The 24,427-nt window shown below is 43.8% G+C and overlaps 1 protein-coding gene across 1 annotated transcript in view; it reads left to right on the top strand.

Moving 5' to 3' along the window:
* Positions 1–24,110, top strand: part of PLCB4 (phospholipase C beta 4) — a 203,115-nt gene extending 179,005 nt beyond the window's left edge. The window contains exons 28-40 of the mRNA XM_044454159.1: positions 3,430–3,634; positions 5,353–5,441; positions 6,582–6,732; positions 6,935–6,984; positions 7,958–8,023; positions 11,239–11,354; positions 14,090–14,165; positions 14,939–15,114; positions 16,134–16,235; positions 17,531–17,588; positions 18,275–18,361; positions 20,424–20,460; positions 22,207–24,110. Coding sequence (XP_044310094.1) covers positions 3,430–3,634; positions 5,353–5,441; positions 6,582–6,732; positions 6,935–6,984; positions 7,958–8,023; positions 11,239–11,354; positions 14,090–14,165; positions 14,939–15,114; positions 16,134–16,235; positions 17,531–17,588; positions 18,275–18,361; positions 20,424–20,460; positions 22,207–22,295 — 1,302 coding nt within the window. The 3' untranslated portion in view covers positions 22,296–24,110. The remainder of the gene's footprint in view (positions 1–3,429; positions 3,635–5,352; positions 5,442–6,581; positions 6,733–6,934; positions 6,985–7,957; positions 8,024–11,238; positions 11,355–14,089; positions 14,166–14,938; positions 15,115–16,133; positions 16,236–17,530; positions 17,589–18,274; positions 18,362–20,423; positions 20,461–22,206) is intronic.
* Positions 24,111–24,427: the final 317 nt, after the last annotated feature.

The raw sequence follows: 24,427 nt of genomic DNA, 5'->3' as shown, positions 1-24,427 counted from the left end.
GAACTAGCCTGCCTTGGAAAAAGAGGGAGTCATTTCAGAGCTAAAACAGGGAGACATTTCAGAGCTGGCAGGGGAAGTGATGGAGATGGGGTCCCTTGACCCATTCAGGAGATGAATGAAATTCATTCAGGAGATGAATGAAATTCGGGAGATGAATGAATGAATGACCCATTCAGGAGATGAGCAGACCCATTAAGAAGTGTCCAGGATTTCCACAAGAGCTACCCTGAGAGTGGAGCCAGGAGCTTTTCTGAAAGGGAAGGAAGGAGGGGAAGTTTCCATTTGGGTTCAGCCCCTCACATGGGTAGTTCCTTCTCCCCACATCTCATGGAGAACGCTCCTCTCATTTGATAGCGTTCGATAACCAGTTAAGTTGTGATGAAGGAACTGAGCTTCTCAAGTTTCATCTGAGACTGCTGAAGTGGGAAGGAGGGAGGAAGAGGCCTGCATGCGACACCCACCTTGTTGCGAAGAAGACCCTGTTTCATGAAAGGCCAGGCTCAGGCTTGAGCTCCACCATGCCAGGCACTTCTATGCCATCTTTAGGCATAAAAGCACTGCAGAAAGATTTGCCAAAACTGCATGTGTAAATTCACCCTCAGTTGTAATCCACAGCGTCTATGATTCTTCAATCTCCCATTGTACTTTTAGTTTTTCTGTCCACTGGAGTTGCATCCGAAGTATGTGCGTTAGTGGTGGTGTCTTTGACAGTGTCTCTTATCTTTCACTTTTTCTGTTGTCTAGAACGCAGAACGCTTACCTGCTTTTTTCCCCTTGAGTGATGGGTCTTTTGGGCTAGCAGCCATGCCCTTTTTAATCGCCACTGCAGGATAATGTCAAATACAAAAATTCCACGGAGCTTGGCACAAGTTTGATATGGCTGATATTTGGTCTAGCACTAGTTGGGAAGACAATTGAAACCGATCTCAGCACCAGAGCCTGCTAGTGAGCAAAGAACCTTAATAATCCATGAGGCGGTAGGTTTAGGGTTCATCAGAGCCTCTCAGTATAAGCACAAACCTCATGCAAACTATTAGCAGGTAATGTGTGAGTTGTGTTTTCTTGTCCTCCTGTTCAAAAATACAAACGAAACAGCCACTGTTATATGTTATCATTCCACTGTAAAATATTGGTAAGCTGTGATATGATCTTTTTAATGGTTGGTCTCACCGTACTCAACCATGCATGCTACTTTGGGTGTTGCTGAATAAATCAATGATTGCAAAACCAATAAATAAATGGAGCCCTGGGATGCTGCAATGGTTCAACCAATAGCCTGGCTTTCCACAGCTTGCCATTGCACAGTGTCCTTGGTGGGTAGCTGGGTGAAGGGAACACCTGGCCCTATTGTATGGCATCTTAGCCTGAGGGTGGTCCTCGTCCATCAGTGTCCCCCCAGAACCTTTATTATTTATGGAAATGATGGTTAGCCCAGCTGTCAGGGCGTTTTGCATTTACTATGTATTAGTTTTCCCTTTGCTAGGCACCTTGAAGGCCTGTTGTCTGGGGGAAAAAAGACACAAATATTAACACTAATAAAATCCCATTGAATTGTGGTTAGCAGGTTGCTTTCTTTCTGGACCTGTTTTGCACCTGCTGCTGGTGAATGAGCCCATATTTTGAGGTTGGTGATGCTTGTCCATGCAACGGTGCCAGCAGTCAGGTCCATGTTTTGATAGAACATCACCATTCCTGATCTACCTCTGCAGGGAAACTCTTCTGGCTGAGCTTTCATATCCCTTTGATAGAATGTTAATTAAGATCTGGGACAATTGTCCATTTTTGTTCTTTGGAATCGGTTCTGCATATGAGTAATGTGTCTAGCAGTGGAACCATTACTCGAGAGGAAGAGTACCAACTTGTTCTCAGCTTCCACTACAATTTGAGAAGCCGAGGAACTGGCTACCATTTAGTTTCTCCACCCCTTCACAACTGCCACGGATGAGATTGAGGAAGGTGAAACATATAACCTTGATGGTTTCTTTTTGTAAAGGCACACACAGCCCTCATGGTAGAGCATTTCTGGCTGCAAGTGTGGATGAAGATCTGTTTCATCCAGAAGAGATTGTATCTCCTCCCACTGTTGCAGAAAGGGAAAAGGGACATGGGGAGAACCCTGCATTTTTGTTTTGGTGGCAAGGCCCTATCTGAAAGTAGGAGTCCTGTTTTGTTTTCCTTCATGGAGGAAAAACGATTCAAATCCAACTTAGCAAGGTGGCTCTTAAGATGTGGATTTTTGAGGTCATAAGAGAGGCCTGCCCAACAAAAGGGGTCGTCTAAGATCCCATTAGGGTAACCAGCACCTTGGCAGCCTTTCAGGCCAATGAAAGAGAGTCTGAGGAATTACAAAACTTATTGCTATACCTCTGCAGAAGCAGTCTGCGGTGGGAAGGGACTAAGAAAAAGGTGCTGGAGTCTCCCACCTCAGATGGTAGTGCTCTTGAACGTCCCACGGTAAATTGCTTTTTCCTTTCAACCAAGAGGACAAAAATGGACTTAGATGGAATGATGTTTCTTTCTTGGGTAAGCAGTTTGCCCTGCCTGAGTTCTTGGGCTGAGATAGTTGGAATGGCTGCCCCTATGAGGAGCTCAGTATTTTTTAGGTTTGATGTACATATTCAAGGAGATGGTGAGATTGTCTCTTTCCTTATTTCTCTTTCTGGGGGGCAGCGGTGGTGAATGGTAGTTCTTTCTGCAGCAGTGTCAGGAGACTTATCTCAAAACACACTCCTTTCTCTCCACTTTCAAAAAAGTAATTTCACGGTAAGTCTACTTGTTCATTTTACCAGATTATGATAGTTGGAAACATGATCTCTTTCTGGTATTTCATTCCTGCAGGCTTGTTTTGCCTTATGTATTGATGAATGAGAAAGAGAGAAATGCTTTCATCCCTCAAGGGTTGTGTTGGTAGGATTGTCTCTATTCCAAGCAAATTGCACAGCTGAAGAACACAGACATGCGTAGTGGAGTTGGAACCATCTCAGAAAAGATAACACACTGCAACTGTAGAGTGCTGTAAATGCAGTGCTGGGCAGTATTGGTGATATTTCAATATTACATGGCCACATTAAGCCATACACCTCTGCGATCCCACATCTCTTTTCAAAGCCAAAACATTTCATTGATAATTATCTTCTGTTTTTCTTTCCCCAAATTTCCTTACTCTCCAATTTTAGAATAAATGTCAACATCACTAAAATCTAGAAAGATTTTCGATGAGCGATTTTAATAGTTATTCCTCACAATCCACAGAACCTCAAAATATTTTTCTGAAATGGGGCCTTATATTACTATACTTGTCAACACTTCTCTGGCCTGATGCTGTTAGGACTTAGCCATGCCACGAATCCTGACTCCTTCAAAGATGGCAATGAGAAAACGTGCCATGTTGTGAATATCCATAACCAGCTTTGTTCTTTGGTGTCTTAGGTTATTCTACCAGACCTTGCAGTCCTGAGAATAGCCGTTTATGATGACAACAACAAACTGATCGGCCAAAGGATATTGCCTCTAGATGGTCTACAGGCAGGTTACAGACACATTTCCCTTCGAAATGAAGGCAACAAACCATTATCGCTGCCAACAGTCTTCTGCAACATTGTCCTCAAAACATATGTGCCTGATGGGTTTGGAGGTAAACCTTAGAACTGCTGCCATTAATTCTGAAGCTTTGAGTAAGCAAGATACTTTCAGACCCATAATCCTAAGGATGGAAAACTTCTAAACATTTCTTAGGCCTAAATAGAACAATAACTGCAAGTTACAGTATATATTTAAATCCCGTTGACATCAATGAGAACATTTAGTCATGGCTAACTTAAGTTATTGCCTTAATACGGATTGTGGTTTTATGACCAACACCTATGTTTTTGAGCTAGCATGGATTGTATGTAGATAGAGAGAAGCAGGCTTGCTTGATCTTCAATGGCTGGAGTTACCTGGAGTTACCTAAGGACCTTAGTCCCTACCCTATTGGTGGCTTCAAATACATCTCTTTATTTTCCACTGTGAAACTTGATGTCTTCCATTGACTAGAATAGGGAAAATGAAGCATTCCATCTAGGGACAAAGTTGGAATTAAGGCAAAGCCAGAAACTTGATATGGGATGGGGAGCTATGTCTCTCTCCTCCTGAAGGCTTATTTGGGGTTAGTATATTTCCAGCTCATGCTTTCCCCGTACCATTTGCAATAGAGACTAAAGGAACTGGGAGTAGAAGAAATGCAGAGCCAACCCAAGCTAGCCAACCACCCCAAACATTCCTTACCTCCTTTCTTCTGAGGATCTTTGGACTGCAGTCAGTTTAAAGCAATAGCAGTTTTGTATAACAGCTGGCTGGGACTGATGGGCCGTTTCCAACACATCTGGAAGGAATCAAGCTAGGGGAGACTGCATTACAGCAATGGCCCTGGTGGTGGACCAGTGAGAGACTGTTCCACTTCTGCCTTCTTGCCACTTAGTGGATCATCAAAGCAACTGTAGCAAGCAAAAGAGAAGAGTAGGCTCAGATGGGGTAGTTTGCTATGGGAGTGCGGTGTTGTGTGCACATGAGTGTGCTTGGGAATGGCATGGCTCATACTTTGCATTCCTCGGCCATCCATCAAACCTGACTCGTTTTTATCTTTATCTGTATAATTTTGTACATGGAGGAACAAGTTTTTTCCCAAAACATCATGTGGGATGTATTTGGGCTGCAGTTCCTAGAAGGCAGGATGTGTGTGTGTGTGTGTGTGTGTGTGTGTGTGCGCATGCACATGTGCGTGTGTGCATCTGTCTAGCTACATAATGTGCAACCAGATTTCATGCCAACTTCCACCCCTGAGAACATTATTCCTTTCTAGTTTAAAGACAAACTGTTTAAAGACAACATACCCATTGTCAGAACCACTGCAGTAGCAACTTTGCCAGAAGCTCCAGTTATGCATATGGTAGAGAGAGGTGGACATGCTCCATCCTTGAAGAGTGCCCCTCCACACAGGAAGAAGGCAGTGCCCAGTTGATTCTTCCTATGGAAGGGCTCCCAGGCACCCTCCCAGTGCTGGACATACCTCACTTTAGGGAAGCGGGGTTCTGTTCCATTTCTGCAGAACCCAATGAACTGATAAGCTTGGTATATTTTTCTTCCTCCCTCCCTCCCTCCCTGCCCTGCTGCTCTGTCCTAGTTTGACCCCATTATGGGCCATCACCAATTTTAAATGTACCGCAGCTTCCCACATTATTAGTCCATGATGAGAAGGTGGGCACTGTCTGACGGAATCAAGTGTAGAGGCTTTGTAGAAATTTTATGACATATTTTGAAGGGATGTGAAGTCGTCTGTAGCTTGACAAGTTACCCTTTTTAAATTTCCTTTAGACATTGTGGATGCCTTGTCAGATCCAAAGAAATTTTTATCCGTTATGGAAAAAAGAGCAGACCAGATGAGAGCAATGGGGATTGAAACCGTAAGTGCAAAAGAACTGTGGATATGAACATGATTTGCATTTTTGCTTAAAGCATCTTGGAGTAGAAGATTGAAAAGAGGAGGGCAGCTGAGAAGATTGGCCATCTTTTTCTTTTTGATAACTCGAGGTAGGGTCGAACATGACTGCTTTTTGACATGGGTTGACGTTATCCGTTGCATTAGAGTGATGCACGTCTGAATATATTTTGCTGATTGAGAAGCAGTGGCATTAGCTCAGAGAACTTTGGCGGTTGGGTGGTATAGAAACTTAATAAAGTGAAAGTATAGGTCATTTGTGGATCATTGGCTACCTTTCATTTTGAGCAGACACCTCTTAGTTACAGCAATAAGTTGACCAAGTGGGAACTACCATAATTTTTTGTAAATATCTATTTGTTGCTTCTTCCCTCTTCCAGGATACATCATTCCTTCCACGTTCCCATGATATATTATGCCCCTTCCCCTACAGGAGTCAGAGATCCATACTCACTGGGCATGTTTGGCTCTCACTGGGCTGTTAGGATCTCTCCCTCTCTTTCTCTCTCTGTGCATTGTGTGCGCACACAAAACATTGGAGCACAGTTATTTGAAATGGTGTACTTTCTTAGTGGGGGATACTTGAACGGGGGCAGCGAGAAGATCATCTAAAGGTCATCGATGCATTGGTATCGACAGTGGTTTATTTCTCCATGTCTCAAATGCCATCCAAGTGATGCCAAGCCATTAAGAATCCTAGTTTGTGTGCTAGAGGTGATCACTATATAAGGATGCCCGAATGCCTTTGCGTAGCATTAATCATGTGAGAGGAATCGCCCTGTCCTAGTTGTGCCAGTCTCTGCAGTGTCTCTGTTTCCTGCGCCTGGTAAGTGGGACACAAGTGCTGCAGTATTAGGACCCCTTAACCCAACCACCTTCATCCTGGTGCCCTCCCAATGTTTGCGAGCACAGCTTCTGGAATTCCTCACCCTTGACTAGTCTGGCTGGGGCCATTGGGAGTTGGAGCCAAAAACCTCTAGAGGGCACTTGGTTGGAGATGGCTGCCTGAGATCTTGCCTTGCACACATTCATGTACAATTCTTAGAATCTATTACCTCAGATTCTGGATTGTAGGTGGTCTTTAACCACCACTTGTTTCTTGCAGAGCGATATAGCTGATGTTCCAAATGATACTTCAAAGAATGACAAGAAGGGCAAAGCTAATAATCCCAAAGCAAATGTTACTCCTCAGACTAGCTCAGAACTTCGACCAAATGCCACTTCTGGTGTGGGACCTGGAATGGAAGCGAAGAAAGGTAAATGTGTGCACAGAAGGGCTCAGAGATTTCTGACTGTAGAAATAGGACTGATGTTCATTGTATCCCTTTTTGAAGCACAAGTGAAAAGACATTTTGCTCCCTTTGATAGTAATCAGCACACCTTTTCAGCCTATTTGGGTGACTCACTAAAACTGACTTTAAAATTGTATTAATGTGTACATTTCTATTTCTATTTTAGGTATAGATCTTATCCCTCAAATCAAGATTGAGGATTTAAAACAAATGAAGGTAGGTCAGTGCAGAAGCTTAGCAATATCTTTCTAAAATCTGGATTGACTTATTTGTGAGAGCCTAAAATAATAGTGAAATTACAATATTACATGAGGTCCATTAGAAATCCTGCGGCCTTGGTCCTCAAGAGGTGTGCCTCCCAAGGGCAGGGCTTACTGAATAATTAGCCAAGCGAGTTCTCCTTTTCTGTGGCTTCTCTTCAACCAATTTAGAATGCCAGACGACTTTCCATGGCATTTTTTGCTACTGTCTGGAGGTTTTCATTTCGCTGCCTGCAGAACCACAAGGAGACCTTAAGAAAGACTGGGAAGGCAAAGGACTGAAGAGCTATTAGAAGCAGGAAGCCTGCCTCTTTCCCTTTCTGCACCCTTCCTGCCTGTGGCATATTGTTGATTGTGTTTCACTGTGGTGTCCTAACTGGGAAATGCCAAGCGAGACAGGAGTTGCTTGAACAAGCCACGGTTGGAAGCCTGCAGGTCTCCGCTGCAAGGCTGAGGCGTTAGCCTGATGCAGAACACCATTCACTTGTCTCTGTAGCCCACCTAAGTTTTAAATGTACTGAATTTGTCACATAAGTCTGGGATGCAGCACTTTAGACTTGGAATGAAATCTGGCCCTACTGGGATTCCGACCCTTGTATCCAGGGTTTCCCAGCCACGTCTGGTGTTTTCCTGGCTTTTATGCGGGAGTGTTTCCTTACCAAAAGACTGAAGTTGTTCTCCTAAGGCTGCGAGGAAGAGCTCTAAGCAGAGGTTTGCTGGTGCTTTTGGCCTCATCCCTTTTGCCTGTAGCCATGCCCACCATTGGAACGTGGCCCCCCAGAGTGCAAAAGTAGGGTGTTGTCCCAGACTGGAAGAGATTCAGCACCCTTTATGTGATAGGAGCTCTTGGTGGATTCTAATTATTTCAGACATCTTAAAGACATGATAATCGAACTTTTTATTCTGTTTTGCTTTCTGATGGGGAGCAGGCATATATAAAGCATTTGAAAAAGCAGCAGAAAGAACTGAATGCTTTGAAGAAGAGGCATGCAAAGGTATGGTGATTTGAAAAGAAAAGAATTACCAGCAGAGAGTTTTGCATGAGTTTTCTGTTTTCAGGGATGAAAAAAGAGATAGTTATAATAAACAGCAAGATAATTAGGCAGAGCCACTGTGTCTGTGTATGGCTCCATTTTCATCTCATTCCATCAGTCATATGGCGTGCTCGTTGCCAGCTCTAGTTGGGGAAGGAAAGGTTTTAAGCAGTTGCACAACCCATGATGGCAAGGAGGAAATACAGATTTGTGCACTTGAATGAAGAACTGGTTAAGGAGCTGCTGCTATCTGGTAGAAAAATGCAGGAATGGCCAGGGGCTGGACTTGTGGCATCGTTTCCCAAGGTGTTTTTCTTTCCTTTTCCCCTTCACTCTCTCTATCAAGAGCTGTGTCAAACCTCTCTGAGACCTATGGGGCAGTCTCCTTGTTGCCACACAAGAGTTCCATGACATCACAAATGCACAGGAGAATCCAAGGGAGCTTGTACAGACCACCTGGATAAAACAAAGGAAAGAGGATTCCTGTTAGCATGGGTGCTGTAAAATTCAGAAGAGAAGCAGGGCCGGTTGGATCGGGAGAGAGCAGTGAATCAAATGCTTCCAACACGGGTGGCAACTCCCAACTCTGTCCCCAGTCTCCTTACTGAACTTTACTGTACCCACAAAACCACACCAAAACTGGAGACATTATTATATTCCCCTTTCCTCTGGGTACTATTCCTATCTCTCCTTCCTAGTGCTCTTCTATACCGGTATACTTGGGAGCAGTGGTCCAGCTGGGCATGATATGAGCCACGTGGCTCATTTCCATGTGTGGAACTTTTAAAGCTAAGTTTCAGGCCTGGGCAGTGAGGAGGGACTTGATCCAGATTGTGGGACCCCCTGCTCTGGTCCAGGTCTGGAGGGATGGGGCCCATTTGCAATTTATGTTGTTAAAGTCCTGCTTGCTAGGATTGCCTGGGCAACTCACATGATGGGTGAGCTTGCAAGACACAACAACGGGATGGTGTGCTGGGGGTTCCACTCCCTGCACGGTACATTCGTTTTTCAGAAACCATGATAAGAAGCAACAGTCCATTCTATGGTTTCCATGCTTCATCATGGTTTCTCTGGTTATCCAAAGCTGCTTTTGTGGTTTCCGTGGTGCTACCACAGAGCTCCCCATAAAGAGGGGCTGCTGCTGCAGGAGCTACTCCAGCCATCCACCCTAGGATTGAATTTCAGCATGCTGATAGCAGGCAGACTGAGCAAGGGGGGTAACAAGCATGCTAGGGTAGAAACCGCTTAATCGTCTCTCAGGCAAAACCCCTCACGGCATGGAAACTATGCAGGGTTGCTTAGTGTGACATGTGAGTCCAGCTGGAGCTAGGTCTCATTGCTTTCGGTGGAACTTACTCCAAGGTAAGCGTGTTTAGGATTGTGTTCTTGGTCTTTTTCATCTCAGGTATTTTCTCTGTTTTGAGTAGAAGGTTTCTCTGTGAATGTCTAACCTTGTCAGAACTGCATCTGTCGTTTTCTCTAAGTCTTTGCTGTCCTGCTTGTCATCAGCAAGAATATCCCCCAGTAAAGCCGACAGCATGCTGATGCTGCTCAGGTTTACTTTTCCTTTGAATCTCTCTGGAGCAGGAATGCCTGAGCTTAGCTCTCAGTGTCAGTCATAGGCACTGTGTGTGACTCATTTCCCAGTGGTGTCGTCAACTTAAATTTGGAATTTAAGTTTAAACTTTAGCATTTGAATTTCAAAGTGTTTGTATTTAAAGGGAATATGAAATTCTCCTCCAAGATTTGTAAAGGACTCTGCACAGATGAACTTGCAAGTGAAATGTTTTTGCTATCTTTCAAAGTGGTCCTAGGGGGGAAAAAAAGACCTACAATGAAATGTAGAATTAGTACCTTTCTATATTTCAGTTATATGTGTGAGTGTAATGGAAGAAATGGAGCCTAATTACCGTAGCTTGTGTCGGGATATTCGCCATCTGTGATTCCTGACTGTGTTCAGACTTGCACAGGATGCCCTCAGGTTGCCAAATGATGGCAAGATGAGAGTGGTGTAGGGGAGCGGAGGTGAGTGGGGCACAACACTGGCCTGTCTGAGCAGCACGGACTCTGGCATCATTTGCCCCCCACCTCTGAGTTCCCTGTCCCCTCTGAGCTTAACTGCAGCTCTTGCAGTAGCTAGGGAGAAAATGATTTCCTCAGCAAAAGTGTATTGTTCCGTCTTGCAATGCAAAATATTTGGGACGACTTGTGTTCAGTGGGTATTAAGGCCTCCAGGAGGAGATGCAATTGCTAGAACCAAAGGAAACACTGCAGGTATCTGTAGAACTTTCCCCAAGTGTGCCTGTGGTGGGGAGGAGTGGAGCAGCTACTTCCATTGGTGGAAGGAGGTCTGTCCCACCCTAACCCAGTCCCCTCACCCCGAACCAGTTACAACTGCTCTGTTGGTATGCTTATTTATATTGCACTGCTATCCTGCCTTTTTTCCCTCGCCTGAGGAATCCAGGGTGGTTTTCATTGGTGCATTCCTCACAACAACCCTGTGAGGTAGGTTGGTCTGAGAGAGGGTGGCTGGCCCAAAGTCACCCCATGAGCTGCATGGCTGAGTGAGGACTAAGAACCCAGATCTCCCAGGTCCCCGGTCCAGCACTCCAATCACCAAACCACACTGGCCCTGTCGATTTATTCCATCTATATTGCACCTTTGCCCCAAAGTCTCCAGGTGATGTGCAAGGTCTTTCCATCTCGAGGCCATCAGGTAGGTCATCTAAGGTTTCCCTCTGAGTTTGTAGCTGGAGTGGAAGGCTGGACTGGAGTTTCCCAGGCACTTGGTGCATTTTCTTAATAGCACAGCACTTCTCACAATCCAGGAGGACAAGGTGAGAAACAGAGGAAATGAGGGAGTGTAAAGGAGTGATGTGCAAGAAGGTCGCATTTTTTCAGTCACAGACTTCGTTAAGAGCAGCCTTCTCCAACCTTGTGCCCTCGAGACGCAGTGGGACTACCAGGTTGCGTGAGGCTGCAGCAGGGCTTGCAAGTTCGGGGGTCAAACATATGAGCAGATCCAAAGGGCTTTGTTCAGTGTCAAAACACTTTCATGGATAATTTTACAGAGAACCAGAAATGATTTTTCGGACCTTCTTATGTACAGGCTGTGACATTTGTTTGCTGCCGCATGACTCAAACGGCAGCCTGACAACCTCCATTTTCCATTGCAGGAACACTGTATTATGCAGAAGCTACACTGCACACAAGTTGACAAAATAGTAGCACAATACGACAAAGAGAAGTTAGCGTATGAGAAAACCCTCGAGAAGGCAATCAAGAAAAAGGGGTACAGTCTTCCTAAAACGAATTTTAAAATCCTTTTTGATTTGCAGCTATATCTCTTGCATTAATAAATGATTTTCCCCTATTTGTTTCTAGTTGTCCTTCAAGGAGAACCTAGTGAAATTGCATACTTCATCTATAAATTAACTTTTTTATTTCACTGGAAGTTTTTAAAAAGCAGCTTGATAAAGTCAGAAAAGGGGCTGAAATCTGAGCAGGTTTCCTGCAGAGCTGTGCTTTGGCCTAAGGGATTGTCCCCATCTTGGGTCCTCAGGTGTTGCTGGACTACAGCTCCCACCAGCCCCTGCCCACTTGGCCAGTGGCCACAGATGATGGGAAGTTCAGTTCAGCAACATCTTGAGCAGGCCAGGGGGTGGCACAGTGCTTGATGCCATTTTGCGAAGTCAAGCAGCGCTCATGGGGCTCTGCCGAATCTTTCCAAGTGGCATATTATGGCAGAATTAGTGCATTCTGAGGGGCAACCACTTGCACAACTGGTAGCACAAGCATGGTGTGCAGGTGGTTCCACAACAGGTTGCGCAAGTGTAATGCTTGCACAAGCATCACTTCAGTTGGATTCTCCCCTTGCATATAGTTTCAAGCCTAGTTCCCACTAACCTAATGTCCTTTGCACGAGCAGAACACAAGGCCCCTTCTGCCTGGGCCCAATGTCCCTGTTCCGGCAGCGGCCAGGTAGATGCTTCCAGGGATTCCACAGCAAACCAGAATGGCAACCGCCCTGCCTTCTTCCTGCTTGTGCCCAGCTGCACACAGGGGTTCCTTTCAGCCATCGGGCTCATAGCTGTTGATTAGAGCTGGCTGCCCCGTGAATCGGCCTCATCCCCTTTGAAAGTCACCCCGAGCCTTTGCCAGCTGGCCCTTCTTGTGGCAGCAAATGCCATTGGCGAATCCAGCATTGCATGAAAAGTTGTTCCCTTTGGCTCTCCTGTGCACGTGGCTAGAAGTGTGCCGGGGCTGCCTCAGGGTTGCACGTTGGCGCTTGAACAAGGGGGTTCTCTTCTGTATTGCAAATGCCATTATTATACAAATGTGTCTCCATGCAGTCAGCACACTCAAGGATTACATCACGGGGTCCCAGGCATCCGGATTCACAGATCAGCGAAAAGCACATTTCTTCAGGGGGGAAAAGATGGGGAAATAACTGCTAGCTTTTTATAGCATACGCAGGGCAGCCTTACCAGCATGGGAATGGTTGGCTTAGAGCCTTGTTGTATGAAGGCCAAGCTAGATATAACGGAAGCTGATGCCTTTCTTGGCTCATGTGTCTTCCTGGTCCTTGGTGGTCCCACAAGGATCTAGGTCCTCATTGGAGTCCACCCAGAGAGGGGTCTTCACTGTGGTGGCTCCATTTCTCTGGAACAACCTGCACTGGAAGTCAAGCAGGCATCGACGCTGTATCTTTTTTAATGCCTGGCGAAAGCACTTTTATTGCAGGAAGCCTTCTCGAATTGACCAGCCATGCCTGTATTGATTTGTTTTTAAGATACAGTTCTATTCTTTTGCCTGCTTTATTTTTTCTTGTCAATGCTTTGAAATCTCCATTTCAGAATATGAAGTGGTATGTAAAACTTGTAAAAAAAAATAGAATAAATGTGCTTCCTGTTTTATCTATAAAAAGGGGGTGGGTGAGTGAGGAGAACTCAAGCTTCTTCCATCTTACCTTTCTGTATTTTGTCACTTTGTGTACTTTTTTCCAAGCTTCAAACATAAAAAGAGGTTTATGGAGCTGTATCCTCCCTTATCTTCACCTCTTCAGGCATTCTCCCTTCAACCTTCCTCATATCCAGTATCTGGACTAGGATATATTCCGAATTTGCATTACATGTTTCGATTCTCTGCTCTTAGTTAAGGCATCATAAATACTAGACTAATCAGGCTGATTCTGCCCCTGGAGCTTTGTGTGTGCCTTGCAAAACGTCAAGCCCACAGCTGTGTCTGCAAAGCCCTCTCCTTTACCAACAACATCAATTTTTAATCCTCTCAGTAGTCCAGGGGGAACATGAGGCACATCAGGATTTCTTCAAATGTTCAGTGTGGACATCATAGCAAGGAATGTTAGAAGAGAAAGTTTTCTGAGAATGTTCATAAAACAAAACTGGATTTGATACCTAATAAATACACTGAAATTTCATTTCCCCCGGTTGGGGATGGTGCCCATAAACCATTCACACATGTTGCTGATACCATTGCTCAGAACTGCACAAACCGTTCATACCTACACCCATCCAGAAACAAGATCCCTCAATCTCTACTAGCAGGTGGAAGTGAGATGAAGGAGATGGCCACTGGCTGGAAGTGTTCTCTCCTTTCTCTGAGATGAACAAAGCACGGGCCACTCCTAATCTCACTTTCTATTGTAGCCTGAATGGTGGAACAAGCATTTTAAGAAAGAAATAAGAACAGTAAATTCCTCACCTGCTCTTTAATGTGTACTCTTAAGAAAACAAGCATATTTTTGAAAGCATCTTCTATTTCCAAAATACACGTTTTCTTAAAAGCACCTAAGGAGATAGGTTTAACTGAATGGATCTAATTGAATATACTCCATACAATGGAGACATTTTTGTGCTGTATTTAATTTCAGTTATCAGCAACAGCAACCCAGAGAAAAAGCATAATGTGACTGAAATACATTTAGTCATTTGCTTATCTTCCAGTTTTACTAACAAGTTTTAATAAGTGATCTTTGTTTGAAATTTCTCATACGTTTTGTTACAGTGGAAATAATTGCCTTGAGATGAAAAAGGAAATAGAAAACAAAATTCAGATATTAACATCAGATCACAAATCTAAGGTAAGAGAATACTGACTTAAGTTCATATTTCCAAACTGCTATTTCAACAAAAACTCAGTTACCCTTTGAAATGTGGACTTCACCCAATTTTGCAATGAAGTTTGCTGATTAAAAAACATGCAGACAAAATATTTATATTGGGGAAATAATGTTTGCAAGTGCATTATATTAGAAAAATTGCCAAAATGTATACATTAGCCATACATTGTATATAAAAATGTGTGTGTTAGGAAAAATACGCACAACATGGATTTTAATGCAAAATTTTAAAAAATTCTCAAAGTTCAGGATGAAACAAAAGACTGGAGAAATTCCCAAAATTTCCCAAACTTAAAACTGGGAAAATGAAAAATGACAGAAACTGAAATTGGTAGATTCCCTTCCTAGTGCTAGTGGAAGTGATTTCTGCTAGCACAGATATATAATTGACTAAAAGACTTTTTTTTGTAAAGCAGATCACCCAAATCCATGATCTGGATGCATTCCTCAAATGTTTTCATGTGTAAACACATGAATAATAAAGCTCTGGAAACGTACTTTCAGCAATGGTAAATGGCATATTAAAGTAAATAGGCAGAAAGAGAACATTCCCTCACTTCTTGCCCTGTTCATGCCAACTGTTTTCCTCCGTGGTTGTTGTCTAGCAGTGTCTGGTCTCTGCTGGAAAAATTACTTTCTGCATTTGTTTCAAGACTGCTGGACAAACAGTCAATAGCCTCCTTTCAAAGGGTAAGCCTCAGAATACTGATCCAGCCTTCCTTCCTCTCCGCAAGGTAAAAGAAATTGTGGCGCAGCACACAAAGGAGTGGTCTGAGATGATCAACACACACAGTGCCGAAGAGCAAGAAATACGTGATGTGCATCTGAGTCAGCAGTGCGAGTTGCTGAAGAAGCTGCTGATCAACGCCCATGAGCAGCAGACTCAGCAGCTAAAGCTGTCTCATGACAGGTGAAATCTCTTAAACCCCCCACCCCCACATCTGAGTATCGGCATTGCCAAAAGCTAATTGGCTATTTTCCTCTCAAATGCTAGATGAATCATGAGATTGTGAAATAAAGTTGCACAATAATTGGTGGTTTTATGTGCCCATTATTATTCCAATAGTAAAACTTACCAGCGCAATCTGATACGTGTTTCCTCATAAGTGAGCCTAACTGAACTCTGTGGGGCTTAATCCCCGGTCAGTGACTACAGGATTGTAGCCTGAATTCAAGTCTTCGATACTTGAGGCTAAAAGTGCATTCGGACAGCTCATCTCTTTAGGACGGCTGCCTCATTGCTTTGTAACGTGAGGGCCTTTTTCTTAAATGGAGGGTGACAGCGGCTGTCCATCTCTCCATGGGGGAAGGGAGTTTTCTTATGATGAGGTGACCACAGTGAGAATGTGCAGATTTTCCTTGCCTGAGTCTTTATGCCATGTTTTCCATGTGTGGGATTCTGCACTTGCCTGTGAAATAGGAACACTTCCTGCTGAGAAGCAAGGTGCCCATTCAGGCCAGCAGAAGCCGATTGTCCCATGCAGACTCGCTGTGGCATAGAGGCTGAGCAAGAGAAATGCTGTGCATTTAACTAACAACAAAGCTGGTCTCTCCCAAGTGCAGCAGTTTGCCTTTTTCCACATGGCCAGAAGCAATATTTTATCACTAAACTAATCCTTGTCAATGCAACCCTATGCATGACTGCTCAGAAGGAAGTCCCACAGAATTCAGACTGCTTGCTTGCAGGTGGTTTTTGCAAGGGAACTGTTCGGACCCCTGCTGAGAGGCATCTGTCCCTCCCCTTGCATGCTGACTTGGCCATGCCACCTTTTGGTTCAGGCTCCACCCATGGCTGGCATATGGGCTGCAGGAAATTACCCTAAAGGAATGCTGCCCTCCTCAAAAAAAAAAAAAAGGTTACCCAGCCCAGTGTATAGGAACTAAACTTAATTGTCATTATTTCTCATCTGTCTGTCTGTCTGTTGTTAGAGAAAGCAAAGAAATGCGTGCCAACCAAGCAAAAATTTCTATGGAGAACAGTAAAGCCATAAGCCAAGACAAGTCTATCAAAAACAAAGCTGAAAGGGAGAGGTAAATAATGCATTCCATTGCTGTTGGTGGGGTAAACTTGGACAGTCAGTCAAAGACTATTTGTGTGTCTTTTCTTCCACTTGCAGTTGCAAACTTCCACTCTCACTTTGACTTTATATTAAGGAATTGCCACCAAGTGGGTCCATGGATGGGCCCTTCTGGGACACATAATTGTGGATTGTGTGCCTGGCGCATAACAAATTGGAGCTTTCACACATGTGAAACTAAACACAAATATTAATGTTATCAGAGTGATAGCAGCAGATATGAATAGAAGGAAGGGAATGATAAAAAGGAGCAGACAACAAATTGGCTAATGGAAGAAGTGAAGAGTTACATTTGAAATAATGTGGTCTGGTTTCTGGGGATTTAAGACAGAGCCACCTTCTGGTCTCTGCTTTCTACCAGAGATGATCATCTGCAGCAGGATGCCTCTCTCTGTTGATTGAGTTTGCCCTGTGAAATGGGCCACTGTGGTGCCCATTTTGCTGACGAATACCCGCAAGAGCTGCTCATGTTTGCATCTCCCTCTGTCCTCCGAGAAGCTGAGAGTGCCATTTGACTCTCAACAACCCCTGGGTCTTACATTCCATTTTATATCCCGCCTGTTCTGTAAGGAGCTGAAGGCAGCACCCATGTCACCTCCAACTGTATCCTCACAACCACCTCGGGAATTAAGAGGAGCTGAGAAGCAGAGGCTGACTGAAAATCCCTCCGCCAGCTCCAGATCCAGTGGTGAACCTGGATCTGCCTTGCTCCCATCCAGCCATCTAGCCACCAGACAGGTTGTGGTCCAGGATGGCCTGTGAAGGAGACACTCCCCAGCTGCACGGCTTTCTGCAACATGCTGCCGAGCATCCTCTGCACCACCCTGCCCTCGGCTGCTGAGTAGGGATTTGTTCAATGGGCCCTGCAGCAAGACTTTGCAGTGGGGGGTGTTCTTCATTTAGGATTCCTTCTGGCTCATTCCATTCTCCCGGACTCCTGGGCTTCCCATTTATTCTGACACCCACCCCGCCCCAAACAGCCAGAAAATAGGCCGCTGAGTATACTTAAGCCTCTTTGGGCTGTTTACTTGGGAGTGCCCCAGCCCACTGCATAGCTCTCTCTTCCCTTTTTCCTTTTCACTTCTGCAGACCCGGGGGCTTCCCAAAGTCTGCTGAGAATTAAGGTCGCCATGGCATATGATAGCTGTGTGATACCAGAGCTATCATCAGATTCAGCCTTTTCTCACTGTCAGTTTATGTCTTTTTCTAAGTAAGCTGATGATATAGTGTTGGAAATGTCTTTTCTAGGCGTGTCAGGGAACTGAACAGCAGCAATACCAAGAAGTTTCTGGAAGAGAGGAAGCGGGTAAGTGGCACATGGCCCCAGATGTCATCAGGATCTATACCAGGCAGACCTCTTGAGCTGTGTGCAGTTTGCCCATTGGGCAAACTCTCCTGGGTGCGACCACAAAATGACACCGTCGGAGGCACAGCAAAGGACTGGAAGCCCAGTGGTGCCTCAGCCCACTAAACACACCAAGCAATTCGTTTGAATCCACCTTTTCAGAGTCCTCTTTCACAGCAGGCCCAGCCACTGATAAGAAAAGGTTCAGTGGGTGAAAGTGGGATGGGTAGCACACATTGGTGGGTGCAAGGAAAAGTGTCCCAGGATACACTGGTACTTGTAGGTCCCAAGTTGCCTACTTGCAATGCTTCTTGAGTCATGGTGCTTCTCAAATAATTCATCTGTGTAAAAGCATAATACAGTTTATGAGGATGTCTGCCATGTGCAAGTTGTTTGTGGCATCCTTCTCCAGCCGATAACTTCCAGATGTGTGAGACTGCAGTTTTCAGAATTCCCAGCTGGTGTGACTATTGAGCATGTCGACTGAGAATTCCAAGGCTTACAGTCCAACACATCTGGAGAGTGCCAGGTTAGGAGTGGCTGCTGTACGGCAGGAAAATTCTTCCAAAAGGAATCATTTGGGGAGAGCCTGCATAGACACTGGGAGGAGCATTTAATCTTGGCCTTGGTCTGTTTTTTGCGTATAGTTGGCAATGAAGCAATCAAAGGAAATGGACCAGCTGAAGAAGGTTCAACTTGAGCATCTAGAAATTCTGGAGAAACAAAATGAACAGGTAATCATGTGATATGCTTACATATGTAAGTGATCAACATTTCTTCAAAGGCTTGGCTAGAATCTGTTGCTCTCCCAGTGTTGCTGGACTCCATCTTCCATCAGCTACAGCCAATATGGCCAGAAGTTGTGGGATTTAGAGTCTTAACAGCATTTGGATGGCCACAAATTCCCCAGCCCTGGGTAAAATGGATTGATGAAAACTGTGCCACAAAATAATGAACCACTGTGTGTGTGTGTGTGTCTGTGTGTTCACTAAACTATTTGTAGTCCTTTGGGCCATTTTAAGGTTGCTGGTGCCATCTTAAAAAGCCACATTCTCCCTTCTCTGTCAAACAGCAGGGGATGCCTCTGCCCAGACGGTGCCTACGCTAAGGCATGAGAACGCCATGCCATACCTTTTTGCAAACCTATATATACTCAGTATCTTCTAAATGTATATAGACTTAGTCAATGGATGAAGGGAGTAATAAGTAATTCAGGACTGATTTAATCGAATGACAGACCTACTGTGTTTGATTCCCTACAGAATCCTTTCTCACAGAACTTTTCTACACAAGGCATTTAGTACATGCTCATCATGTCCGGATTGCCATTGTTGATGGGTTCTTAAGATAATGTTGCAACATTCCAGTTTCACTTCTTTTTAAACAGCACTTCCTGTGAGTTCTTTTAGAGCTGGGAGATGTGATATTATTTAAAGAGAGTGAATGAAATTACGACTTCCAGTGATTTATTTGCATTTTTCTCCTATACCATGGTCCCATGTAGCAGAAAAGCAGGAATGGAAGCTCTTTTCACATAGTGCTCAGATGACACTTCTATGACAAAACCAAATGTAGGCCCAGCAGATCAACCAACTTATGCGGAAAAGCTCGTGCTGCCATTTTCAGTCGCTTCTCTGTTCATTTTAACAGCCTCAGTGTTGACACAAACTGAACTAAATAGATCTGTATCCATGGGTATCTTAGCAGTTGATGGTACTGTTTAGGCTGACATTGGATAATTGTTATTATTCGTATTATTGTTATATATAATGCCAGGAGGGGATTTGGAATGGGAAAGTAGTATTTCATAGATCCAGTGCAGCACAGGAAGCTATGGCTACTGAATAAAACAAGGATCAGAAACCACAGTTTTATCCTGGCTTGTTGAACTGACCATAATAAAAGCAAACACAGTCCCTCAAGCAGAGACATTGAGAGTTACACTTCATTTCAAAGCAAAAACAGATTTTTTAAAAAAATTTGGTTACCAGTTTCTCCCTCTGCAGGATACGTAATCCAGGTTTCACTTTAGATTATTCTCCTAGCAGGAAGCTATATTTCCTGTCATGTCCAAACCAGCCCTTAGTTGTTTTCTGTTCTAAAAGAGATGAGATTCAATTGGTGTGAATTATACATCAATATGAATTGCTTCTTGTAGTTCCATATGTTCTTCTATGATTCTGAAACCACTTAATTAACTAATTAAGGAAGAGACTGCAGGATTGATACAGTTAAGTGCTGAGACCTATGGCCTGATTTGTCTGCTTTAAAATTTATTTTGTCTCATTTAATTTGACTTTGACTAAGCACAGAGGACATTAATGAAGAATTGAAGCCATAAATCAGTGTTGTAGCTATGTATGCTCCTATGAAAGATTAAATGGTTGTTTTTAATGCAGATCTTTAACAGTGCAATCCTATGCACACCTACACAGAAGTAAACCATAGTAGCCTTATGGTAGGTTGTAGAAGCTGCTACTCAGGTTTGGGTGGCGCAAGAAGTGATGACTACCCCCACTGGGGACTGAAGATTCCAGCTGGCTGCTGGCACATGTGAATCAGCCCAGTGGGACTTGCTTCTGAGTACACATGTATCGGATTGCACTGTAAAACTCTTGCAGTACCCTCCAGGGGAAGATGGAAATCCAGAAGTAAAAGCATACATGGCCATTGTTGCAAGCATATATAGCTTTCTTTTCTCTTGCATGTCTTTGTCGCTCTCATCTCGATTTTCATTCATTTTATTTGCCTCTGTTATATTGCTCAACTTTGACGTTATTATTTTTGTGCAAACAGCTTTTGAAATCCTGTCATGCAGTCTCTCAAACTCAAGGTAGGAGTGATCTACACTGAGCAAATTACCACAGTTAGTGTACTTTCCTCCTGGAATAAATTGTTTATTGTTGAAAAACCTTCCGTAGATGTAAATTGTGATGGGCAAGCTCCCCTCAACTTGAGTTGGGATTGGCTCAGATTTTACAAACTTTCTTCCATTTTCAAGAGTCCTAACGTTGTTCAAGATATTTCACGTGTGCTCAGATGTCTCATGGCACACACACATGATGTGATTTCCCTTGCAAGCTATCATTTGGTTTGGTTCCTTTTGTGTGGTTGACATTTCTAGCGAGATGAATTAAACACAGCCAGCCCATCCCTCCAATTCTTTGCAGCATGCAATCATGCTATTAACCTCATACCTGTCTAGAGGTTATAACTTCTCAGCAAGCAATCTGAGTTTCGTCTAGGGAAAAAAATGTAGCATGAATAAAAGCCCCCGAATGTAAAAGTGTGTGCATTGACAAGGCATTTAGCTTGGCATCTGGTCTCACTGCAAGCACAGTGCCCTACATAACCGTCTGTGCTAGGGAAGTACATTTGGGGGCAACGGTGTTCTGTTTCTGCAACAGCTACACGTCACGAGTGAGACAGGCTTGTCTGCTGCACCAGGCAATCCAAACATCGGTAGCATCAGTAGATGCAACCACTGGGAAGTGTCCTTTGCCGAACAAAGGAAAGGCAATATGAGCACTAAGAAGGGTGTGATCCAATCAAGATGTCTATGCCTGAGGATTACAGGTACCCCGTGCAGGATGAGAGAAGCACAAAGGTAAACCAACACCTCCGTGTTCCTCTCACCTTGCAAAGGAGCGAGTGAGCCAATTTTTCATCTAAGTGCAGCACCTCAGGCTGGCAGGGAGGGAGGCTGAGATGCTGCCAGAATTTTTCCAGCACCAATTTCCTCTCTGTGGAAGGAAAGTCATACCTTACTTTGTTCACACTGAGAGATCTCCATAGTCTTCAGTAGCAGAATCATTTCGCTGGAAAGCTGTTTTCGTTCTAGCCCCTGCCAAAAAGAGGAAAGCAAATTCTTTGTGCTATACTGTTTTGCCAATAGTCAGTGGTTCTTTTTGGACAGACGTAATAAGCACGCCAGTGGGTGAAGACAAAAAGCAGTTTATTTAGCAAGAAAACAGGCCTGTTGGAGCCAGAAAGTAACACCATTCCAAATAAAGAAAGCAGGGGGGAAACATGACGGAGGAGATGAGATGCCAGAATCTGACCTGGAACGTGGCAACTGTTAAAGTATATGTAGAGATCAGCATTTCAAAAGAGGCTGTACCAGCTGATCCATGCATTATGTTTCCATATTTTCACTTATTATTTGTTTCCATTAACTTCTGACTTGAGATGTCCAAAACAGGAAGCAGTGTCATGATGTTTAATTTTTGTGTCACTCAAAATATTAAGATGAAAAATTCCATGGTATCAACAAACAGCCATACTAACAGCACCTGCCCCAAACTTTTAGACTTGCATGGTAGAGAATAGATGAATCAGCCCGGGTGTGTTGAGTAGCTATTTCCGTGCATAGCAGTTCTGAGGAGCACATAGAGAGTTCCTGTACAAAGAGGGGTCCCTCACTTAACTCTGGGTGTTGGGAGTATCTCTGTGCATTTATTCAGTCTGCAACAACACTCGCTTCAACCAGGAATCATAGCTCAAAGTGCATCAGATTTATAATCTAACTCCACCCCTCCATTTCAGTCCTGCTAACAGTACCATTGGTCCTGGTTTGCAGGCAAAGGAGATGCAACAGATGGTGAAGCTAGAAGCAGAGATGGACCGCAGGCCAGCAACAGTGGTGTAAAGCTTCAACACGCAAACTGAAGTCTGAAACCCAGTATTTTTTTGTATTTCCAAAGGTAACTCACTGAGGAGTGGAGCCACCAGCCTCCGACGGGATGGTGGTGCGTGTCTCTTCCACTTAGTGTCAAGTGTAGCTACGAATCACTGATAAAAGCTTGGAATATTTTGTAACATTCAGAGTACTGTATTTTATTTTTGTCACAATGGACCATGGTTATAAACAAACATGTGATTTGAAAATCCTGTCCAGTTCAGAAAGCTGCTCTCCTTTTAATGAGATGTGTCTTTATTGGGATTACAGAATGAGACCAGTCTAATTCCAGAACGTGCTCTTTTTGTTCTTAAATAATCTGCACCTTCCTGTAAACAATAAAACTTGCTTGGATTAGTATTTTTGTTACACTTTGCCTGGGCATCCTTGGCTTTTGACAGCCAGGCAGGTGTCCCTGTAACTTCCCGGGAAACACTCTGCATCTCTTTTTTAATTAGACACTGTCCATAAGTATCTTTCTAGGAGAAATCTGTCTTTTAACTTCTTGGTCAGTTTTGTCATGAGGACACGCTGGAAATACCGCAAATTTAAAGCACGTTGAAATTGCACAAGTGAGACCTGCAACAGAATGTCGCAGTGCAGAAGTCTCCCTTCTCGGGATTCCTGCCATGCCATTGTTCCCCCAACAGTCAGACTTCCATGACCGCAGGGTATGTGAGTTGTGAGGGTTTTTTCCTAAGGACTTCTGCAAGCCCGCTGATGCTTCCCCCTTGTGCCTCGTCGATGCCATTCTGGCTACCTGAGGACTGGCACTTGGAGAATCAAGACCATGGTTAATATGTATGATATCAAAAAGTAATCTCTAGAAAATCAGTACTCTGATTAAGCAGGCAGTACGAAACCTATGTCTGTATTTCTGCATTCAGACCTATGTCACTGGCAAGTGTCATTTTCCAGTTGGCCTTGACTTGACTGAAACTGGCATTTTGTAAGATGCTGCTGGAAGGATCGTCAAGTGGCAGGAGGCGGTCTTGGTGCCAAAGCTGCTCATGGTAAACTGTCAAGGAATTGTATTATAGGCACTTTAACCGATGTTTACATACTACTTACCGGTAGCATTTTGATCCAGTTGTTACCAGTCCCATACACTGCAGTTCGCTGTATCTTCTAATTTGTTAGATAGCTGTTGGGAGAGAAGGGGAGAGTTGGTAGCTGTGACACTGTAAAGTATTTATACACATGCAATCACAATCTTGTAGATGATCACATTCCTATGGCAACATCAGCAACAAGAATAAAGCAACATTCTGTTTGCATGTGGTACAAACACCAAGTCCAACTTCAGTGAATATTGTATGACTGCACAGTCATTTTCCTGGTAAATAAATACAGAGTCTGTGTATGATACAGAATATTTGATTATATGTATACTTATATATATATGTGTATATGAATTATGTGGGCATTCTTACTATTTCAAGTTCTAGTTGAAAAGGAAATATGTTAATTTAATTTTACACAATATATTTATGCAGATTTTCAGACTTTCATATCAGGAACAACCCTTTTTATGTCTGTTAGATATCCAAACAATTTGCTACAGTATTAATGTGCATGTTCTTAAAACCTGCTGTAGTTACAACGCAGAACAGTGCATGCCAGCCACCTTCTCGGAGTTGTCTGTGCTCCCGCCACCGAAGAGACTGTGGGGAACTGGTAGTTTAGAACAAATCAGACAGCTGATTCCAACAATGCTCAGTACCAATCATGTTGTTGTATATGCTTGTACAAACTGATTCTACATATTCCTATAAATGACATCAAATAAAGAAATAATTATGTAACTGTCCTGAGAGATAACTTTCAAATTCTCTAATGAAAAACCCCTCCTGTATGAATGGAGTACCTGGCCACGAGGATCAACCCAGGCTACCTGCAGTAAAATTCAAGGTGTGCCATAGAACAGATTCTTCCATCTGCCCAAAGAGAAAAAGTCACCTGTGTCACCTGTTCAATCTTACCTGAAAAATATAATTCAGAATGAACCCTGCATTTATATTTGCCAGTCTCCCTCCCTCCCTGGCTTTAATTCTTCACCTGCAGGTATTTTCTAGGGGGCACATATTCGTATTTCTTGGTCGCTGCTCTCGCCTCCTCTCTT

This window comes from Varanus komodoensis, unplaced genomic scaffold, assembly GCF_004798865.1.
Source record: "Varanus komodoensis strain SLA01 unplaced genomic scaffold, ASM479886v1 scaffold7_3, whole genome shotgun sequence".
NCBI classification, from domain to species: domain Eukaryota; kingdom Metazoa; phylum Chordata; class Lepidosauria; order Squamata; family Varanidae; genus Varanus; species Varanus komodoensis.
Note: the sequence above shows the minus strand (reverse complement) of the source record. Positions and strands in the feature narration are given on the sequence as shown.